Source organism: Panulirus ornatus, chromosome 21, assembly GCF_036320965.1.
Source record: "Panulirus ornatus isolate Po-2019 chromosome 21, ASM3632096v1, whole genome shotgun sequence".
Classification (NCBI taxonomy): domain Eukaryota; kingdom Metazoa; phylum Arthropoda; class Malacostraca; order Decapoda; family Palinuridae; genus Panulirus; species Panulirus ornatus.
In genome coordinates, this window is record NC_092244.1 from 24330725 (window position 1) to 24354586 (window position 23862).

Here is a 23862-nt window from a genome sequence, read left to right on the forward strand (position 1 = left end):
GTGAAAAAGAGGGCAAATGAGAGTTGGGGTGAGAGAGTATCATTAAATTTTAGGGAGAATAAAAAGATGTTCTGGAAGGAGGTAAATAAAGTGCGTAAGACAAGGGAGCAAATGGGAACTTCAGTTAAGGGGGCTAATGGGGAGGTGATAACAAGTAGTGGTGATGTGAGAAGGAGATGGAGTGAGTATTTTGAAGGTTTGTTGAATGTGTTTGATGATAGAGTGGCAGATATAGGGTGTCTTGTTCGAGGTGGTGTGCAAAGTGAGAGGGTTAGGGAAAATGATTTGGTAAACAGAGAAGAGGTAGTAAAAGCTTTGCGGAAGATGAAAGCCGGCAAGGCAGCAGGTTTGGATGGTATTGCAGTGGAATTTATTAAAAAAGGGGGTGACTGTATTGTTGACTGGTTGGTAAGGTTATTTGATGTATGTATGACTCATGGTGAGGTGCCTGCGGATTGGCGGAATGCGTGCATAGTGCCATTGTACAAAGGCAAAGGGGATAAGAGTGAGTGCTCAAATTATAGAGGTATAAGTTTGTTGAGTATTCCTGGTAAATTATATGGGAGGGTATTGATTGAGAGGGTGAAGGCATGTACAGAGCATCAGATTGGGGAAGAGCAGTGTGGTTTCAGAAGTGGTAGAGGATGTGTGGATCAGGTGTTTGCTTTGAAGAATGTATATGAGAAATACTTAGAAAAGCAAATGGATTTGTATGTAGCATTTATGGATCTGGAGAAGGCATATGATAGAGTTGATAGAGATGCTCTGTGGAAGGTATTAAGAATATATGGTTTGGGAGGCAAGTTGTTAGAAGCAGTGAAAAGTTTTTATCGAGGATGTAAGGCATGTGTACGTGTAGGAAGAGAGGAAAGTGATTGGTTCTCAGTGAATGTAGGTTTGCGGCAGGGGTGTGTGATGTCTCCATGGTTGTTTAATTTGTTTATGGATGGGGTTGTTAGGGAGGTGAATGCAAGAGTTTTGGAAAGAGGGGCAAGTATGAAGTCTGTTGTGGATGAGAGAGCTTGGGAAGTGAGTCAGTTGTTGTTCGCTGATGATACAGCGCTGGTGGCTGATTCATGTGAGAAACTTCAGAAGCTGGTGACTGAGTTTGGTAAAGTGTGTGAAAGAAGAAAGTTAAGAGTAAATGTGAATAAGAGCAAGGTTATTAGGTACAGTAGGGTTGAGGGTCAAGTCAATTGGGAGGTAAGTTTGAATGGAGAAAAACTGGCGGAAGTAAAGTGTTTTAGATATCTGGGAGTGGATCTGGCAGCGGATGGAACCATGGAAGCGGAAGTGAATCATAGGGTGGGGGAGGGTGCGAAAATCCTGGGAGCATTGAAGAATGTGTGGAAGTCCACACACGCAAATATACATACCTACACAGCTTTCCATGGTTTACCCCAGACGCTTCATATACCCTGATTCAATCCACTGACAGCACGTCAACCCCGGTATACCACATCGATCCAATTCACTCTATTCCTTGCCCTCCTTTCACCCTCCTGCATGTTCAGGCCCCGATCACACAAAATCTTTTTCACTCCATCTTTCCACCTCCAATTTGGTCTCTCCACTTCTCTTCGTTCCCTCCACCTCCGACACATATATCCTCTTGGTCAATCTTTCCTCACTCATTCTCTCCATACGCCCAAACCATTTCAAAACACCCTCTTCAGCTCTCTCAACCACGCTCTTTTTATTTCCACACATCTCTCTTACCCTTACGTTACTTACTCGATCAAACCACCTCACACCACACATTGTCCTCAAACATCTCATTTCCAACACATCCACCCTCCTGTGCACAACTCTATCCATAGTCCACGCCTCGCAACCATACAACATTGTTGGAACCACTATTCCTTCAAACATACCCATTTTTGCTTTCCGAGATAATGTTCTCGACTTCCACACATTCTTCAAGGCTCCCAGGATTTTCGCCCCCTCCCCCACCCTATGATCCACTTCCGCTTCCATGGTTCCATCCGCTGCCAGATCCACTCCCAGTTATCTAAAACAGTTTACTTCCTCCAGTTTTTCTCCATTCAAACTTACCTCCCAATTGACTTGACCCTCAACCCTACTGTACCTAATAACCTTGCTCTTATTCACACATATATATATATATATATATATATATATATATATATATATATATATATATTTTATTATTATTATTTTGTTTTGTCGCTGTCTCCCGCGTTTGCGAGGTAGCGCAAGGAAACAGACGAAAGAAAAGACCCAACCCAACCGCATACATATGTATATACATATACGTCCACACACGTAAATACACACACCTATACATCTGAATGTACACATGAATATACACACACAGACACATATATACACCCATGCACACAATTCACACTGTCTGCCTTTATTCATTCCCATCGCCACCTCGCCACACATGGAATATATATATATATATATATATATATATATATATATATATATATATATATATATATATATATATATATATATATATATCTATCATATATATATATATATATATATATATATATATGTTCTTTCTCCCTATCCCCAGGGATATATATATATATATATATATATATATATATATATATATATATATATATTCATACTATTCGCCATTTCCCGCGATAGTGAGGTAGCGTTAAGAACAGAGGACTGGGTCTTTGAGGGAATATCCTCACCTGGCCCTCTTCTTTATTCCTTCTTTTGGAAAATTAAGAAAAAAAAAAAAACGAGAGGGGAGGATTTCCAGCCCCCCGCTCCCTTCCCTTTTAGTCGCCTTCTACTACACGCAGGGAATACGTGGGAAGTATTCTTTCTCCTCTATCCCTGGGGATAGGGGAGAAAGAATACTTCCCACGCATTCCTCACGTGTCGTAGAAGGCGACTAAAGGGGACGGGAGCAAGGGGCCAGAAAACCTCCCCTCCTTGTATTTTAACTTTCTAAAAGGGGAAACAGAAGAAGGAGTCACGCGAGGAGTGCTCATCCTCCTCGAAGGCTCAGATTGGGGTGTCTAAATGTGTGTGGATGTAACCAAGATGTGAAAAAAGGAGAGATAGGTAGTATGTTTGAGGAAAGGAACCTGCATGTTTTGGCTCTGAGTGAAACGAAGCTCAAGGGTAAAGGGGAAGAGTGGTTTGGGAATGTCTTGGGAGTAAGGTCAGGGGTTAGTGAGAGGACAAGAGCAAGGGAAGGAGTAGCACTACTCCTGAATCAGGAGTTCTGGGAGTATGTGATAGAATGTAAGAAAGTAAACTCTAGACTGATATGGGTAAAACTGAAAGTTGATGGAGAGAGATGGGTGATTATTGATGCATATGCACCTGGGCATGAGAAGAAAGATCATGAGAAGCACGTGTTTTGGGAGCAGCTGAATGAGTGTGTTAGTGGTTTTGATGCACAAGACCGGGTTACACTAATGGGTGATTTGAATTCAAAGGTGAGTAATGTGGCAGTTGAGGCAATAATTGGTATACATGGAGTGTTCAGTGTTGTAAATGGGAATGGTGAAGAGCTTGTAGATTTATGTACTGAAAAAAGGACTGGTGATTGGGAATACCTGGTTTAAAAAGCGAGATATACATAAGTATATATATGTAAGTAGGAGAGATGGCCAGAGAGAGTTTTTGGATTACGTGTTAATTGATAGACGCACGAAAGAGAGACTTTTGGATGTTAATGTGCTGAGAGGTGCAACTGGAGGGATGTCTGATCATTATCTTTTGGAGGCGAGAGTGAAGATTTGCGCGGGTTTTCAGAAAAGAAGAGAGAATGTTGGGGTGAAAAGAGTGGTGAGAGTAAGTGAGCTTGGGAAGGAGACTTGTGTGAGGAAGTACCAGGAGAGACTGAGTACAGAATGGAAAAAGGTGAGAACAATGGAAGTAAGGGGATTGGGGGAGGAATGGGATGTATTTAGGGAAGCAGTGATGGCTTGGGCAAAAGATGCTTGTGGCACGAGAAGCGTGGGAGGTGGGTTGATTAGAAAAGGTATTGAGTGGTGGGATGAAGAAGTAAGATTATTAGTGAAAGAGAAGAGAGGGGCATTTGGACGATTTTTGCAGGGAAAAAATGCAATTGAGTGGGAGAGGTATAAAAGAAAGAGGCAGGAGGTCAAGAGAAAGGTGCAAGAGGTGAAAAAGAGGGCAAATGAGAGTTGAGGTGAGAGAGTATCATTAAATTTTAGGGAGAATAAAAAGATGTTTTGGAAGGAGGTAAATAAAGTGCGTGAGACAAGGGAGCAAATGGGAACTTCAGTGAAGGGGGCTAATGGGGAGGTGATAACAAGTAGTGGTGATGTGAGAAGGAGATGGAGTGAGTATTTTGAAGGTTTGTTGAATGTGTTTGATGATAGAGTGGCAGATATAGGGTGTTTTGGTCGAGGTGGTGTGCAAAGTGAGAGGGTTAGGGAAAATGATTTGGTAAATAGAGAAGAGGTAGTAAAAGCTTTACGGAAGATGAAAGCCGGCAAGGCAGCAGGTTTGGATGGTATTGCAGTGGAATTTATTAAAAAAGGGGGTGACTGTATTGTTGACTGGTTGGTAAGGTTATTTAATGTATGTATGATTCATGGTGAGGTGCCTGAGGATTGGCGGATTGCATGCATAGTGCCATTGTACAAAGGCAAAGGGGATAAGAGTGAGTGCTCAAATTAATGAGGTATAAGTTTGTTGAGTATTCCTGGTAAATTATATGGGAGGGTATTGATTGAGAGGGTGAAGGCATGTACAGAGCATCAAATTGGGGAAGAGCAGTGTGGTTTCAGAGGTGGTACAGGATGTGTGGATCAGGTTTTTGCTTTGAAGAATGTATGTGAGAAATACTTAGAAAAACAAATGGATTTGTATGTAGCATTTATGGATCTCGAGAAGGCATATGACAGAGTTGATAGAGATGCTCTGTGGAAGGTATTAAGAATATATGGTGTGGGAGGCAAGTTGTTAGAAGCAGTGAAAAGTTTTTATCGAGGATGTAAGGCATGTGTACGTGTAGGAAGAGAGGAGAGTGATTGGTTCTCAGTGAATGTAGGTTTGCGGCAGGGGTGTGTGATGTCTCCATGGTTGTTTAATTTGTTTATGGATGGGGTTGTTAGGGAGGTGAATGCAAGAGTTTTGGAAAGAGGGGCAAGTATGTAGTCTGTTGTGGATGAGAGAGCTTGGGAAGTGAGTCAGTTGTCGTTCGCTGATGATACAGCGCTGGTGGCTGATTCATGTGAGAAACTTCAGTAGCTGGTGACTGAGTTTGGTAAAGTGTGTGGAAGAAGAAAGTTAAGAGTAAATGTGAATAAGAGCAAGGTTATTAGGTACAGTAGGGTTGAGGGTCAAGTCAACTGGGAGGTAAGTTTGAATGGAGAAAAACTGGCGGAAGTAAAGTGTTTTAGATATCTGGGAGTGGATCTGGCAGTGGATGGAACCATGGAAGCGGAAGTGAATCATAGGGTGGGGGAGGGGGCGAAAATTCTGGGAGCCTTGAAGAATGTTTGGAAGTCGAGAACATTATCTCGGAAGGCAAAAATGGGTATGTTTGAAGGAATAGTGGTTCCAACAATGTTGAATGGTTGCGTGGGCTATGGATAGAGTTGTGCGCAGGAGGGTGGATGTGCTGGAAATGAGATGTTTGAGGACAATATGTGGTGTGAGGTGGTTTGATCGAGTAAGTAATGTAAGGGTAAGAGAGATGTGTGGAAATAAAAAGAGTGTGGTTGAGAGAGCAGAAGAGGGTGTTTTGAAATGGTTTGGTCACATAGAGAGAATGAGTGAGGAAAGATTGACCAAGAGGATATATGTGTCGGAGGTGGAGGGAACGAGGAGAAGTGGGAGACCAAATTGGAGGTGGAAAGATGGAGTGAAAAAGATTTTGAGTGATCAGGGCCTGAACATACAGGAGGGTGAAAGGCGTGCAAGGAATAGAGTGAATTGGAGCGTTGTGGTATACTGGGGTCGACGTGCTGTCAGTGGATTGAACCAGGGCATATGAAGCGTCTGGGGTAAACCATGGAACGTTGTGTGGGGCCTGGATGTGGAAAGGGAGCTGTGGTTTCGGTGCATTATTACATGACAGCTAGAGACTGAGTGTGAACGAATGGGGCCTTTGGTGTCTTTACCTCGCACACATGAGGGGGGAGGGTGTTGTTATTCTATGTGTGGCGAGGCGGCGATGGTAACAAATAAAGGCAGACAGTATGAATTATGTACATGTGTATATAAGTATATGTCTGTGTGTGTATTTATATGTGTACATTGAGATGTATAGGTATGTATATTTGCGTGTGTGGACGTGTATGTATATACATGTGTGTGTGGGTTGGTTGGGCCATTCTCTCGTATGTTTCCTTGCGCTACCTCGCTAACGCGGGAGACAGCGACAAAGAAAAATAAATGAATAAATAAATATATATATATATATATATATATATATATATATATATATATATATATATATATATAATATATATATATATATATATATATATATAGTGAAAGAGAAGAGAGAGGCATTTGGACGATTTTTGCAAGGAAAAAATGCAATTAAGTGGGAGATGTATAAAACAAAGAGACAGGAGGTCAAGAGAAAGGTGCAAGAGGTGAAAAAGAGGGCAAATGAGAGTTGGGGTGAGAGAGTATCATTAAATTTTAGGGAGAATAAAAAGATGTTCTGGAAGGAGGTAAATAAAGTGCGTAAGACAAGGGAGCAAATGGGAACTTCAGTGAAGGGCGCAAATGGGGAGGTGCTAACAAATAGTGGTGATGTGAGAAGGAGATGGAGTGAGTATTTTGAAGGTTTGTTGAATGTGTTTGATGATAGAGTGGCAGATATAGGGTGTTTTGGTCGAGGTGGTGTACAAAGTGAGAGGGTTAGGGAAAATGATTTAGTGAACAGAGAAGAGGTAGTAAAAGATTTGCGGAAGTTGAAAGCCGGCAAGGCAGCAGGTTTGGATGATATTGCAGTGGAATTTATTAAAAAAGGGGGTGACTGTATTGTTGACTGGTTGGTAAGGTTATTTAATGTATGTCTGACTCATGGTGAGGTGCCTGAGGATTGGCGGAATGCGTGCATAGTGCCATTGTACAAAGGCAAAGGGGATAAGAGTGAGTGCTCAAATTACAGAGGTATAAGTTTGTTAAGTATTCCTGGTAAATTACATGGGAGGGTATTGATTGAGAGGGTGAAGGCATGTACAGAGCATCAGAATGGGGAAGAGCAGTGTGGTTTCAGAAGTGGTAGAGGATATGTGGATCAGATGCTTGCTTTGAAGAATGTATGTGAGAAATACTTAGAAAAGCAAATGGATTTGTATGTAGCATTTATGGATCTGGAGAAGGCATTAAGAATATATGGTGTGGGAGGCAAGTTGTTAGAAGCAGTGAAAAGTTTTTATCGAGGATGTAAGGCATGTGTACGTGTAGGAAGAGAGGAAAGTGATTGGTTCTCAGTGAATGTAGGTTTGCGGCAGGGGTATGTGATGTCTCCATGGTTGTTTAATTTGTTTATGGATGGGGTTGTTAGGGAGGTGAATGCAAGAGTTTTGGAAAGAGGGGCAAGTATGAAGTCTGTTGTGGATGAGAGAGCTTGGGAAGTGAGTCAGTTGTTGTTCGCTGATGATACAGCGCTGGTGGCTGATTCATGTGAGAAACTGCAGAAGCTGGTGACTGAGTTTGGTAAAGTGTGTGAAAGAAGAAAGTTAAGTGTAAATGTGAATAAGAGCAAGGTAATTAGGTACAGTAGGGTTGAGGGTCAAGTCAATTGGGAGGTAAGTTTGAATGGAGAAAAACTGGAGGAAGTAAAGTGTTTTAGATATCTGGGAGTGGATCTGGCAGCGGATGGAACCATGGAAGCGGAGGTGGATCATAGGGTGGGGGAGGGGGCGAAAATCCTGGGAGCCTTGAAGAATGTGTGGAAGTCGAGAACATTATTTCGGAAAGCAAAAATGGGTATGTTTGAAGGAATAGTGTTTCCAACAATGTTGTATGGTTGCGAGGCGTGGGCTATGGATAGAGTTGTGCGCAGGAGGATGGATGTGCTGGAAATGAGATGTTTGAGGACAATGTGTGGTGTGAGGTGGTTTGATCGAGTAAGTAACGTAAGGGTAAGAGAGATGTGTGGAAATAAAAAGAGCGTGGTTGAGAGAGCAGAAGAGGGTTATTTGAAATGGTTTGGGCACATGGAGAGAATGAGTGAGGAAAGATTGACCAAGAGGATATATGTGTCGGAGGTGGAGGGAACGAGGAGAAGTGGGAGACCAAATTGGAGGTGGAAAGATGGAGTGAAAAAGATTTTGTGTGATCGGGGCCTGAACATGCAGGAGGGTGAAAGGAGAGCAAGGAATAGAGTGAATTGGATCGATGTGGTATACCGGGGTTGACGTGCTGTCAGTGGATTGAATCAGGGCATGTGAAGCGTCTGGGGTAAACCATGGAAAGCTGTGTAGGTATGTATATTTGCGTGTGTGGACGTATGTATATACATGTGTATGGGGGTGGGTTGGGCCATTTCTTTCGCCTCTTTCCTTGCGCTACCTCGCAAACGCGGGAGACAGCGACAAAGCAAAAAAAAAAAAAAAAAATATATATATATATATATATATATATATATATATATATATATATATATATATATAAATATATATATATTTCTGTCTTTTAAACTATTTGCCATTTCCCGCGTTAGCGAGGTAGCGTTAAGAACAGAGGACTGGGCCTTTTTTGGAATATCCTCACCTGGCCCCCTCTGTTCCTTCTTTTGGAAAATTAAAAAAAAAAAAACGAGAGGGGAGGATTTCCAGCCCCCCGCTCCCTCCCGTTTTAGTCGCCTTCTACGACACGCAGGGAATACGTGGCAAGTATTCTTAATCCCCTATCCCCAGGGATAATATATATATATATATATATATATATATATATATATATATATATATATATATATATATATATATATATATATATATATATATATATATTCTTTTCTTTCAAACTATTCGCCATTTCCCGCATTAGCGAGGTAGCGTTAAGAACAGAGGACTGGGCCTTTGAGGGAATACCCTCACCTGGCCCAACTCTCTGTTCCTTCTTTTGGAAAATTGAAAAAAAAAAAAAAAAAAAAAAACCGAGAGGGGAGGATTTCCAGCCCCCCGCTCCCTCCCCTTTTAGTCGCCTTCTACGACACGCAGGGAATACGTGGGAAGTATTCTTAATCCCCTATCCCCAGGGATAATATATATATATATATATATATATATATATATATATATATATATATATATATATATATATATATATATATATATATATATATATATATATATATATATATATATTTCTTTTTTTTTTAAATTTATTTGTCTATTTTGCTTTGTCGCTGTCTCTCGCGTTAGCGAGGTAGCGCAAGGAAACAGACGAAAGAATGGCCCAACCCACCCATATACACATGTATATACATACACGTCCACACACGCAAATATACATACCTATACTCCTATACCTATATATACCTATATATCTCAACATATACATATATACACACACAGACATATACATATATACACATGTACACCATTCATACTGTCTGCCCCTTCTCATTCTTATCGCCACCTCGCCACACATGAAATAACAACCCCCTCCCCCCTAATGTGTGCGAGGTAGCGCTAGGAAAAGACAACAAAGGCCCCATTCGTTCACACTCAGTCTCTAGCTGTCATGTAATAATGCACCGAAACCACAGCTCCCTTTCCTCATCCAGGCCCATCAGAACTTTCCATGGTTTACCCCAGACGCTTCACATTCCCTGGTTCAATCCATTGACGGCACGTCAACCCCGGTATACCACATCGTCCCAGTTCACTCTGTTCCTTGCACGTTTTTCACCCTCCTGCATATTCAGGCCCTGATCACTCAAAATCTTCTTCACTCCATCTTTCCACCTCCAATTTGGTCTCCTACTTCTCCTCGTTCCCTCCACCTCCGAGACATATATCCTTTTGGTCAATCTTTCCTCACTCATTCTCTCCATGTGACCTAACCATTTCAAAACACCCTCTTCTGCTCTCTCAACCACACTCTTTTTATTACCACATATCTCTCTTACCCTATTATTACTTACTCGATCAAACTATCTCACACTACATATTGTCCTCAAACATCTCATTTCCAGCACATCCACCCTCCTGTGCACAACTCTATCCATATGCCACACCTCGTAACCATACAACATTGTTGGAACCACTCACTATTCCTTCAAACATACCCATTTTTGCTTTCCGAGATAATGTTCTCGACTTCCAAACATTCTTCAAGGCTCCCAGAATTTTCGCCCCCTCCCCCACCCTATGATTCACTTCCGCTTCCATGGTTCCATCCGCTGCCAGATCCGCTCCCAGATATCTAAAACACTTTACTTCCTCCAGTTTTTCTCCATTCAAACTTACCTCCCAATTGACTTGACCCTCAACCCTACTGTACCTAATAACCTTGCTCTTATTTACATTTACTCTCAACTTTCTTCTTTCACACACTTTACCAAACTCAGTCACCAGCTTCTGCAGTTTCTCACATGAATCAGTCACCAGTGCTGTATCATCAGCGAACAACAACTGACTCACTTCCCAAGCTCTCTCATCCACAACAGACTTCATACTTGCCCCTCTTTCCAAAACTCTTGCATTCACCTCCCTAACAACCCCATCCATAAACAAATTAAACAACCATGGAGATATCACACACCCCTGCCGCAAACCTACATTCACTGAGAACCAACCACATTCCTCTCTTCCTACACGTACACATGCCTTACATACTCGATAAAAACTTTTCACTGCTTCTAACAACTTGCCTCTCACACCATATACTCTCAATACCTTCCACAGAGCATCTCTATCAACTCTATTATATGCCTTCTCCAGATCTATAAATGCTACATACAAATCCATTTGCTTTTCAAAGTATTTCTCACATGCATCCTTCAAAGCAAACACCTGATCCTCAAATCCTCTGCCACTTCTGAAACCACACTGCTCTTCCCCAATCTGATGCTCTGTGCATGCCTTCACCCTCTCAATCAATACCCACCCATATAATTTCGCAGGAATACTCAACTAACTTATACCTCTGTAATTTGAGCACTTACCTTTGTCCCCTTTGCCTTTGTACAATGGCACTATGCAAGCATTCCGCCAATCCTCAGGCACCTCACTATGAATCATACATACATTAAATAACCTTACCAACCAGTCAACAATACAGTCACTCCCTTTTTTAATAAATTCCACTGCAATACCACCCAAACCCGCTGCCTTGCCGGCTTTCATCTTCTGCAAAGCTTTTACTACCTCTTCTCTGTTTACCAAATCATTTTCCCTAACCCTCTCACTTTCCACACCACCTCGACCAAAACACCCTATATCTGCCACTCTATCATCAAACACATTCAACAAACCTTCAAAATACTCACTCCATCTCCTTCTCACATCACCACTACTTGTTATCACCTCCCCATTACATGTAGATAAAATGGTCATTAGCCTATTTTACAAATCAGTTTTAGAATCAGTTATAAATTTTCCAATCACTGCCTGGTATGGAAAACTTACTTGCAAAGATAAAAAGAAGTTGGGAAGGATTGTTAAGAAAGCAAGAAAACTAGGTGCAGAGACCACATCACTGAATAAGCTTTATCAAAAAGGTACAATGAAACAAGTAGACAGAATGATGAAAGATGTAACGCATCCGCTACATAATTGTTACACGTATCTTAAATCTGGTAGAAGGCTAGCTCTGCCCAAGCTGCACACTGATAGATACAAAAAGTCGTTTGTACCTAAAAGCATTCTGCTTTTCAACCATCTATCATCACTATAACTTCTAGCTTTAAGTTTCATGATAACTGTAGGTGATGGTTCATGATAGGGATGGTGACAAGCTGATATCGCATGTACACAATAGCAAAGTAATATTTTATATGAAATAACCTATGCAATATTTCTTGTTAATATTTTAATGTTTTTTTTTTTACAACTACTAAGGAGCTCTAAAGCCAAAACGAATTTCATTTTGTATTACATTTTGTATAACAATTTGACGAATAAAGTATCTTATCTTATCTTATCTTATCTTATCTTCACTGAAGTTCCCATTTGTTCCCTTGTCTTACGCACTTTATTTACCTCCTTCCAAAACATCTTTTTATTTTCACTAAAATTTAATGATACTCTCTCACCCCAACCCTCATTTGCCCTCTTTTTTCACCTCTTGCACCTGTCTCTTGACCTCCTGCCTCTTTGTTTTATACATCTCCCAGTCATTTGCATTATTTCCCTGCAAAAATCGTCCAAATGCCTCTCTCTTCTCTTTCACTAATAATCTTTCTTCTTCATCCCACCACTCACTACCCTTTCTAATCTGCCAACCTCCCACGCTTCTCATGCCACAAGCATCTTTTGCGCAATCCATCACTGCTTTCCTAAATACATGCCATTCCTCCGGCACTCCCCTTACGTCCTTTGTTCTCACCTTTTTCCATTCTGTACTCAGTCTCTCCTGGTACTTCCTCACACAAGTCTCCTTCCCAAGCTCACTTACTCTCACCACTCTCTTCATCCCAACATTCTCTCTTCATCTTCACCTTCGCCTCCACAAGATAATGATCAGACATCCCTCCAGTTGCACTTCTCAGCACATTAACATCCAAAAGTCTCTCTTTCGCACATCTATCAATTACCACGTGATCTAATAATGCTCTCTGGCCATCTCTCCTACTTACATACGTATACTTATGTATATCTCTCTTTTTAAACCAGGTATTCCCAATCACCAGTCCTTTTTCAGCACATAATTCTACAAGCTCTTCACCATTTCCATTTACAACACTGAACACCCCATGTATACCAATTATTCCCTCTACTGCCACATTACTCACCTTTGCATTCAAATCATCCATCAGTATAACCCGGTCTTGTGCATCGAAACCACTAACACACTCATTCAGCTGCTCCCGAAACACTTGCCTCTCATGATCATTCTTCTCATGCCCAGGTGCATATGCACCAATAATCACCCATCTCTCTCCATCAACTTTCAGTTTTACCCATATCAATCTAGAGTTTACTTTCTTACACTCTATCATATACTCCCACCACTCCTGTTTCAGGAGTACTGCTACTCCTTCCCTTGCTCTTGTCCTCTCACTAACCCCAGACTTTACTCCCAAGACATTCCCAAACCACTCTTCCCCTTTACCCTTGAGCTTCGTTTCACTCAGAGCCAAAACATCCAGGTTCGTTTCCTTAAACATACTACCTATCTCTCCTTTTTTCTCATCTTGGTTACATCCACACACATTTAGACACCCCAATCTGAGCCTTCGAGGATGAACACTCCCCGCGTGACTCCTTCTTCTGTTTCCCCTTTTAGAAAGTTAAAATACAAGGAGGGGAGGGTTTCTAGCCCCCCGCTCCCGTCCCCTTTAGTCGCCTTCTACGACACGTAAGGAATGCGTGGGAAGTATTCTTTCTCCCTATACCCAGGGATATATATATATATATATATATATATATATATATATATATATATATATATATATATATATATATATATATATATATATATATATATATATATATATATATATATATATATATATATATATTCTTTCATACTATTCGCCATTTCCCGCGTTAGTGAGGTAGCGTTAAGAACAGAGGACTGGGCCTTTGAGGGAATATCCTCATCTGGCCCCCTTCTCTGTTCCTTCTTTGGGGGAAAAAAAAACAAGAGGGGAGGATTTCCAGCCCACCGCTCCCTTCCCTTTTAGTCGTCTTCTGCGACACGCAGGGAATACGTGGGAAGTATTTTTTTTCTTTTTTTTTTTTAATTTTCCAAAAGAAGGAACAGAGAAGGGGGCCTGGGGATAGGGGAGAAAGAATACTTCCCACGTATTCCCTGCGTGTTGTAAAAGGCGACTAAAAGGGGAGGGAGGGGGCGGGGCTGGAAATCCTCCCCTCTCATTATTTTTTTTAATTTTCTAAAAGAAGGAACAGAGAAGGGGGCCAGGTGAGGATATTCCCTCAAAGGCCCAGTCCTCTGTTCTTAACGCTACCTCGCTAACGCGGGAAATGGCGAATACTTTGAAAGAAAGAAAGATATTTAACTGTATACTTGACCGATGTTTCTCGTGTCAGCGAGGTAGCATCAGGAAAAATTAGAGAAAGTGAAGTGTTTTATACATCTGCCAGTGGATTTAGCATCGAATGTAACAATGGAAGTGGAAGCTAGTCTCAAGATGGGGGAGGGACTGAAGGTTCTGGAAGCAATGAAGAATGTGTGGAAGGAGAAAAGGTTATCTCAGAGAACAATAATGGATATGTTCGAAGGACTAATAGTTCCAACTATATAATATGGCTGCGAGACATGGGATATAGATACGGTGGTATGGAGGAGGGTGGATGTGTTGAAAATGAAATGTTTGAGGACAATATTTTGAGGTGGTTTGATTAAGTAATGAAAGGTAAGAGATGTGTGGATATAAAAACAGTGGGGTTGAGAGAACAGAAGAGGGTGTGTTGATATGGTTTGGATATGTGGAGAGAATGAATGAGGAAAGGTTGACAAGGAGGATACATGTGTCAGAGGTGGAGGGAAAAAGAAGCGGGACACCATATTGGAGGTGGAAGGAAGGAGTGAAAAAGATTTTGAGTGACCGGGGCCTGAAAATACAGGAGGGTGAGAGGCTTGCAAGGAATAGAGTGAATTGGAATGATGTGGTATACCAGGGTCGACCTGCTGTTAATGGACTGAACCAGGGCAAGTGAAGCTTCTGGGGTAAATCATGGCAAGGTCTGTAGGACCTGGATGTGGATAGGGAGCTGTGGATTTGGTGTATTACACATGACAGCTAGAGACTGAGAGTGAATGAATGCAGCCTTTTTAGTCTGTTTCCTTGGTGCTACCTTGCTGGGGTTAGCGATGCTGTTTTCTGTGGATGAAGGCAAATATGAATGTGTACATATGTATATATCTATATGCCTGTATGTTCAGGTCCCAATTGCTCAAAATCTTTTTCACTCGATTCTTCCACCTCCAATTTGGTCTCCTGCTTCTCCATGTTCCCTCCACCTCTGACACATAAATCCTCTTTGTCAATCTTTCCTCACTCGTTCTTTCCGCACATTCCCTGCGTGTCATAAGAGGTGACTAAAAGGAGTGGGAGTGGGGAGTTGGAAATCCTTCCTTCCAGTTTTCACTTTTCCAAAAGAAGGAACAGAGAAGGGAGACCAGGTGAGGATTTTTCCTCTAAGGTTCAGACCTCTGTTCTTGATGCTACCTTGCTAATGCGGGAAATTGCGAATATGTATGAAAAAAATGAGTGTGTGTGATGCTAATTTCTTTTCCAAAATTGACAAAGGAATTCTTGCTTTTGTTTATACTTTAGGTTCATCCCATGATAAAAATAGAGAAGGTATCAAAGCATATATGGAAAATCAAATCTAGAGGTTGATGAATAGAAAAAACCAATACATAGGCAAATGTTAAACACCAACACATTGAGATCATTTACATATACTATATATTTAGCTTTAAGATGTCAGTGAGAAGACAAGAAGTAAAGATCTCTACTAGTATCGCTAAGGATAAATACTTTAAACAAACAAGATGATCACTTATTATTACATCAAATCACTACATCAGCCCCTCCAGATGGGATGTAGCTCATTCAGTATGCTATTATCTTTAACCTTGCGATAAAGATAACTCATGATATTTCATTATGTTTGCATGAAGACACTTTAATGATGTATTTAAATGTGATATGATTAAATAAGACTAGTCAAAAAATGAATATGATGTATGAAAATCCAAGAATGACTGGGAAGGAAGGTTGACCAGTCCATAGTTACCTTCTTATCTTCCACAGCATTTCTGATCTCTTCCATTCAGCATGCATTGCTCTTTATTTCTATAACTCGTGATCTTGTATCCACCTACTAATTCGACAACCTTTAATAGCATTTCTCAAAACAATTCAAACATCTCATTCACACATGACTGCATCCCTACATTCAGTGCACTTCCATCTAAGCTTTCAGTTACCTTACTTTCATACTCCTTCCTGCATTTGTAATTCATCTTCTCACCCGCCAACACTTTTACCTCTCCATTCTTCTTTATAGCATACCTCCACTTCTTCCTGATCCTCATCTTCACAAGAACTGCAAAATTGTCATTCTCCAAAGAATCCCCTCACCACCCCCGCATCTAGTATGGCCTTTCTCAATCTTTCAACCAATGCCACATGGTGTATGAAAGGTTTTCCCCTTTTCTTCCATCATTCCTCAACCATGTATATCTGTGGGTCATCTCGTGCTGAAAGAAATAAACCCCTCTTAGCACAAATATCCACAAGATGAGTTTCATTCTCATTTGCTCTAGGCACTCCCTGTTTACCAACTATCTCACCATTTCATCACATCCCACATTCACATTTCATCGTTACCTTGTACAGTCTTCATATTCACAGGCACATAAAGACATGTTCTATAACAGCCTCCCACACACTTGGTGACAGTAGAATTGCACATCCTTCAATCTCTCTACCCTGATAATTTTCGCTCATTTCCATCGATACCACTCCTCCTTCCATAAATTTCATTAATCATTTCTATTTTCAACCCACACAACCTGCCCAAGTGCATGGGTTTCCCCAATCCCCAGTACATCCATAATGATTTAGGGGAAAGGAGAAAAATCAAAGGTCCAAAGAATGCTCTGTAAATATAAAAAATTTTGGTGTATAGTGTCCAAGAGGCCTGCAAGTAGCAATAACATATGTATTTGCAACTCAGAGTATATATACATCTGGCTAAGCCAAAAATGAAAGCAACAAAGATGGATAATTTGTGTGGAATACTGGAATCATAATAATGAAGAATTAAGATGCAAAAGGGTTAAGTGGTGTGAAGAACTCAAAGGTGCATGAATGAAAATCTGAAAGGATGATAGGGTCATGAAGAACAAAAAGAGATATTCTAAGATACTACACTAAATAAACAACAAACATTTTTTGCATAGGTTGTATGAATGGTCTAGCCTAAATATTCAGCCTTGTAAAGTGAAAAGAAGGAAGTACTCTTATATGTATGTAGAAGTCTGTGCTTAACTTAAACACAGTTGGCATAGTTTGAGGATTTGAGTTATATTCTGAAACGTGTGCCTTATCTACCCCCATAAGATAAAGAGAAATAAAAGATAAACAGAATTATAAAACATTTTATTATCTATTGATACTTATGGAACCACCTCATCTCCTAATGATATCATGTCTAATTGGTACAACAGTTGCTATAAACTCATAAAACATTATATATGAGAAACATGGAATCATAAGTGTCCTTTAAATGAATCTTATCAATTAAGTGCATTTACTCCTACAGGGAATGAAGTGCCACCTCTGATAAGCACAAAAAGAAAAAAATATATGTCAGCTCAAGAATCTTTAATATGAATAAGTATAATTTTACGTCAGTAAATCACCTCTGCTAGAGGTCGCTTTCATGAGATACGCTTTGCCGCTTCACGCCACCAGTTGCTGTGCTTCCTTCGCGCCGTCCAGACGGTTTTCTGCAGTTGCGAGCTTGGCAGCCTTCTTCCCGTGATCCCTCTGGAGCGGAAAGGCTTTGCTACAGCCTGTGACCCAGTTTGGGGATGGCTGCAACACCACCCGTAATCCGTTTAGGAGCGGGGATGGAAGTGCGTTGTTGATGCACTTGTGGAGTTGACGTCTCTCACCATGTCGGATGTCCCGGGCAGTTCCACCAGCATACGGAGGTCGAGTAAGGAGGGCGATTCTGAACATGCCAGGCATGTGAGGAAAGGCTCCTCGCATAGGACTGACTCCAGGAGCAGCCCTTCTCAGCGGGAGGCTCTTCAGGGCGGTAACAATAGGCCCCATGGTCACGTCACTGGTGATGGCGGTGACTCTGCTTCCCAGCACACACATTCCTTGCCTTCTACCTCACGGGATGAGGCATCTGCGCCGCCCTGGAACATGGTGATGGACGCTTTGGCTGCTTTACGTGGTGATGTGGAGAAATTGAAGGAGGAAAGGAACTTAGGCCCCAGTCGGGGGGCTGATGACGCCGCGGCGGCCGCCGATGTAAACATTGGCCTTTCTAGCCAGGTGGTGCCTCCCTCGCGCTCGCCCACGGGTTTTTCGGGCTTTACTCCAGCTGAGCATTACCTTTCCAGTGATGATTGTGTCTCTCAGAATGACGGGCGGCCTGACAGTGTTCTGCAGTGCGCCAGGGCTTACGGTCCTGTGGATGAGGTGTCTGATGGCATTGACCAGCATGTTGCCGATATGGTTAACCATGTATTTGCTTATGGCTTGCGAGAGGAGGAGTATAAGGAGATTTTGGAGGATGCTGCAGCCATGAGGCCAGATAACTGTCATGCCTTAGCGCCCGTGGATTGCAACTTGCAAGTTTTAGATGCACTGAAGACTGATGCCAAGAAGGCAGACTGCCGTTTGAAGGATGTTGGGAAAGACATTATTACGGCTGCCACAATTTTGACTAAGTCACTCACAGTGCTTGACAAGATCGCCCAGACTAGCCAACCAGATGTTGCCCAGGAAGTGGGCATGCTTAATGGTGCCCTGGCACTCCTGGGTCATGCTAATCACAAGAATAATCTGGCTCGCCGGTTCATCATCAAGCGCGAAATTAACCACAAGTATGCTCACCTCTGTTCAGACAAGGTGCCCATGACTCGTCTTCTGTTTGGGGATGATGTCTCACTCTCAGCCAAGCACATTGAGGAGTCTGAAAAGTTAAGGAGTAAGATTGTTCCAAGGAAACCGCTCTCTACCTCGAAGTTTGGTCCTGGCAAGTTTAGGGGCTCTTCTGGGAGACTGCCATACAGGGGTTTTATGGCCAGGTTTCATCCATGTGGCCAACGCACGCATAGTCCCCGGAGTGAGCACCGGCAATCCTTCTCACGGCAGGGTCCTGAGACAAAAAAACTCCCGAGGCCGGGGTCACAATCCCCGGCAGTAACTGAGGTGAGTCATCCTTTTCAAGCTGGGAGACTTCACTATTTTGTACATGAGTGGCACGCTATTACCAGTGATCCAAATATTTTAGATATTGTTCAGCATTGCCATTTAGATATTGATGTTGCTAACATTGGTACTTTATTTGCTGAAAAAGTTGAGTATGTGTTTAATGTCGAGGAAAAGGAAATTGTTTGTCAGGAAATTGTACAGCTTTTGAGTCTGGGGGTTATCAAGGAGACCCAGAGACAGGAGGGGCAGATTCTTTCCCCTGTTTTCTTAAGACGGAAGAAGGATGGTGGGTTTAGGATGATCCTTAACCTGGAAAAATTTAACAAATTTTTAGAGTTCAAACACTTCCAGATGGAAAATTTTGAGCAGGCGATTCGTCTTGTTGACAGCGGTGTCTTCATGGCCTCTGTCGATTTGCGGCACGCCTATTATTCTGTTAAGATAGCTGAGGAGCAACAACGCTTTCTCTGTTTCAAGTGGCAAGGAAAAATTTATCAGTTCACATGTCTCCCTAATGGGATTGCGGATGGTCCCCGTCTGTTCACTAAATTAATGAAACTTGTTTTTGCTGTCCTTAGAGAGAAGGGACATATCATCACGAGTTTCATTGATGATACTCTTATTTGTCACTGCACTTTTGATGGATGTTGTGAGAGTATGCGTGCCACTGTTGACTTGCTCAAGAAGTTAGGTTTCTGTATTAACGAAAGCAAATCTGTCTTGGTCCTCACTAAGCGCTTGGAGTATTTGGGGAACATTATAGATTCTGAGACTATGACAGTAACATTACCTGATCGTAGGATACACAAGATACTACAATGCTGTGAGGAATTGTTACATAGTGACAGAGCCAAAATTCGGAATGTGGCCAGAGTTGTTGGGCTATTAGTTGCAGCCGTTCCAGCAGCAGAGATGGGGAAACTGCATTACAGGCGGTTATAATGTGCTAAGATTGCTGCGTTAAGAGTCGCAAAAGGTAACTTTGACAAGTGGATGGTGGTCACTCATGAGATGAGATTGGACTTGCTTTGGTGGGTATCTCACATTGCATTGCAAACCAGACAGATTTTTCGGAAGGGTACAGCATTGGATCTGTATACTGATGCATCAAATTTAGGTTGGGGTGGCTACCTCAATCAACAAAAAGTTAATGGGAGATGGTCATTACCAGAATCTGCCTTGCACATTAATGCAAAGGAACTCAAAGCCATCTCCCTGGTAGTGCGCTCATTTGCATCTCTTCTCAAAGGACGACATGTTCGTGTGTTTTGTGATAACACGACGGCGGTGACCTATGTCAATGAAATGGGCGGCACACGGTCCTCACTGTGTAATGACATTTGCCGTGACCTTTGGGAGTGGTGTGCGGTGAATGATATCTGGCTTACCTGCTCTCATGTACCGGGTAAAGTCAATCTCATGGTAGACGCTGCATCTCGGACATTCAATGACAGGCATGAGTGGAAATTGAATGAAGAACTCTTTAGGGCCCTCTCTGAAGTATTTGGGGTTCCGAGCATTGATCTCTTTGCTTCTAGACTGAATGCTCAAGTGACTCCTGGAAACCTGACCCAGATGCAGAACATTTTGATGCCTTTTCTATCTGCTGGTAGCAGTTTGAACTAATCTACCTTTTCCCACCCTTTGCTCTGATTGCCAGGTGCCTACAGAAATTCGAGCAGAGTCAGCGCAGGGGTGGATGGTATTGCCTCTCTGGCCGTCCCAGCCAGAGATGGGGACTCTACTTACTTTGCTGGTCAAGGAACCACGGCTGATTCCGAGGGGGGCACACGTCTTGCGTCACCCATCGACGGAGGAGGAACACCCCATTCTCCGACACACCCGACTGATGGCCTGCCTCTTATCCGGCAACGTCTGCGAGACGGGCATTTCTCAGGCAGGTATGGACATCATCCTTCCCTCCTGGAGACCTGCGACTGCGAGGCAGTACCAGCCACATATAAACAGGTGGTTACAGTTTTGTGGTAGCCGGAACATCGATCCCTTTGCTCCCACTGTAACTAATATTGTGACTTTTCTGTCTGTCACTTTCCATAGAGGTGTTAGTTATACTTCAATCAACACTGCCAGGGGTGCACTCTCCTCCCTGGGGATTACTGTGGATGGTTGCAGTGCAGGTAGCCATCCTCTTGTCACCAGGTTCTCAAAGGGAGTTTTTAACTTGCGGCCGTCTGTCCCTAGGTATACAAGAACTTGGGATGTTCAGCAGGTGCTACAGCATCTGCGTGCCATGGATCCTTTGTCCTCCCTCTCTTTAAAGGATTTAACACTGAAGCTTGTGATGTTGATGGCACTTATGCAGGCTGCCAGAATACAAACTTTGCATTGTTTGTTGCTGAAGAATATTAGTTTTGGGCAGGACTCTGTTTGTGTTTGGTTAGGGGAAACTATTAAACAGTGCAGGCCAAAGTTCAATGTGCGGTTTGTGAGCTTTAAAACATATTCTACTGACATTAGATTGTGTGTGTGTGAAACTCTGAAAATGTATATTGCTAGGAAAGAGGAGTTCAGAAATTCTGCACATCAGGAGAATGGGAAGTTACTCCTAAGTTTTATCAAGCCCCACAAGCATGTAACGAGGGACACTGTTGCAAGGTGGATTCGAACAGTGCTTTCTCTGTCGGGCATGGACTCCAGCCAGTATTCAGCGGGCAGTGTTCGGCCTGCAGCTGCATCGAAAGCCAAAGCCATGGCTCTACCGATTAGACACATGGCAAGGGCTGGGTGGTCCAGGGCTGCCACTTTTGCCAAGTTTTATGACAAGGAGATTGTCCCGAGTCACGATCCTTTCCAAGATGCTGTCCTTCAATAGTCTGTTCACTTTGTTTGCATAGGAGATGTTGTCTCTTGTCACCTGGTCCATGGCTATGTAAATTTCTTACTATATTGCAGTTGGTTACTGCTTGTATCATTTCTCCTCTCTGCATGTCTATAGTACGACACCCACATGGCTTCAAAACCTCATGGGAAAGCGAGCTCTAGCAGAGGTGTGATTTGCTGACGTAAAATTAATGAAGTACATGAGACTTGCCGTAGGTCATTTGAAATGTGCTTCGAATTTTATGAAGCAAATCACCTCTGCTAGAAGGGAGCTTTCACATGCCTACCTCTCCCACCCTACGCTCTGTAGCGTCTTGTGGCTTACATATTTCTAGCAGTGCAAAATGTTCAGTTACTTTCATGTGGTTGGTGGTACTCTTTAAAGTCTGGTGGCGTGAAGCGGCAAAGCGTATCTCATGTGAAAGCTTCCTTCTAGCAGAGGTGATTTGCTTCATAAAATTCGAAGCACATTTCAACTGACCTACGGTAAGTCTCATGTACTTCATTAATTCTTAACTAAATGCTAAATTGGTAGATACTTACTTAAAGAATATTACTAAAAACAATACATAATATGACTGCCAGAGTCAAATTTGCTGACATGAAATATTTTGCCTTTCGTTCAAAAAGACCTTAACCTTTGACATTCAGACACAATAACTGAAATGATTATACAACTAAAGTTTGAAAACTTTCATAGTTATGACATCAGGTTATCAACTGGAAACAAAACTTTAAGTGAACAAATCCATGGAACTTATTACCAGCTAATCTTTCTCTGGACTCAAGAACTACTCAGTCTTAAAACTCTGGTAAAATACATAGTATGCAAGTTAACTTATCATGCAAAGAGAGAAAAAAATTCTGAGCATGGAAAAACAGAAAAACAAATCTGTTTACAAGTAAACATAATACAAAAAATAAACAACTGGATATTGCCACAACATTAAACACTCCAACATATTGTTTACATGCAAACAGAAAAAAAACAAACTTTCCTTATACTGCAAGCATACTATTTACTGAAAAACAAAATTTCTAATTAACATTTAAGTCAAATTTCATGAACAATACAAATCATAAGAAAGGTGAAGTCCAAAATAATACATCAAAGAAACCCAAATTAAGCTGCTCAGCACAATGATATTCGACATTTGTAGTAAAGAGCTCATTATAAATGTTCCGTATTTTCATAATCACATTACAAGGCAAAGAATAAAATTTTCATATATCTAGAATAAACTTAAGAAATCCACAGTATAATACATTCATGATCACTGCTAACTTGATTAATGACTTTATAACATTCATTATTTATTCATTCTATTATACTTAATCGCTGTTTCCCGCATCAGCAACGTAGTGCAACGAAACAGACAAAGAATGGCCCAACCCTTCATATAAACATATGTATACATAAACGCCCATACACGCACATATACATACATTTTAACGTATATATGCATATACATACACAGACATATACATATATACACATGTACATATTCATACTTGCTGCCTTGATCCATTCCTGTTGCCATCCTGCCACACAGGAAACAGCATCATCCCCCTCCAGTGAAATAGTGCCAGGAAAAGACAGAAAGGCCACATTTGTTCACACTGTCTCTAGCTGTCATGTGTAATGCACCGAAACCACAGCTCCCTTTCCATATCCAGTCCCCACAGACTTTTCCATGGTTTACCCCAGACGCTTCACATACCCTGGTTCAATCCATTGACAGCACATCAACCCCAGTATACCACATGGTTCCAATTCACTCTATTCCTTGCACACCTTTTACCCTCCTGTATGTTCAGGCCCCGATCGCTCAAAATCTTTTTCACTCCATCCTTCCACTTTCAATTTGGTCTCCTGCTTCTCCTTGCTAATCATACAGTATATGAAAATAAACATTACATACAAATATCATTTAAACCTTTATTGGATATACAAAATACCTTGATTTTGTAAAATG

General features: G+C 41.7%; 1 protein-coding gene across 1 annotated transcript; it reads left to right on the forward strand.

The window, feature by feature from the left end:
* Positions 1 to 17441: 17441 nt before the first annotated feature.
* On the forward strand, positions 17442 to 22302 carry LOC139756218 (uncharacterized). Its single transcript, XM_071675376.1, has 2 exons — positions 17442 to 20946; positions 21104 to 22302. The coding sequence occupies exon 1, from the start codon at positions 17771 to 17773 to the stop codon at positions 19985 to 19987; it is 2217 nt and encodes a 738-aa protein (XP_071531477.1). The 5' UTR covers positions 17442 to 17770; the 3' UTR covers positions 19988 to 20946; positions 21104 to 22302.
* Positions 22303 to 23862: the final 1560 nt, after the last annotated feature.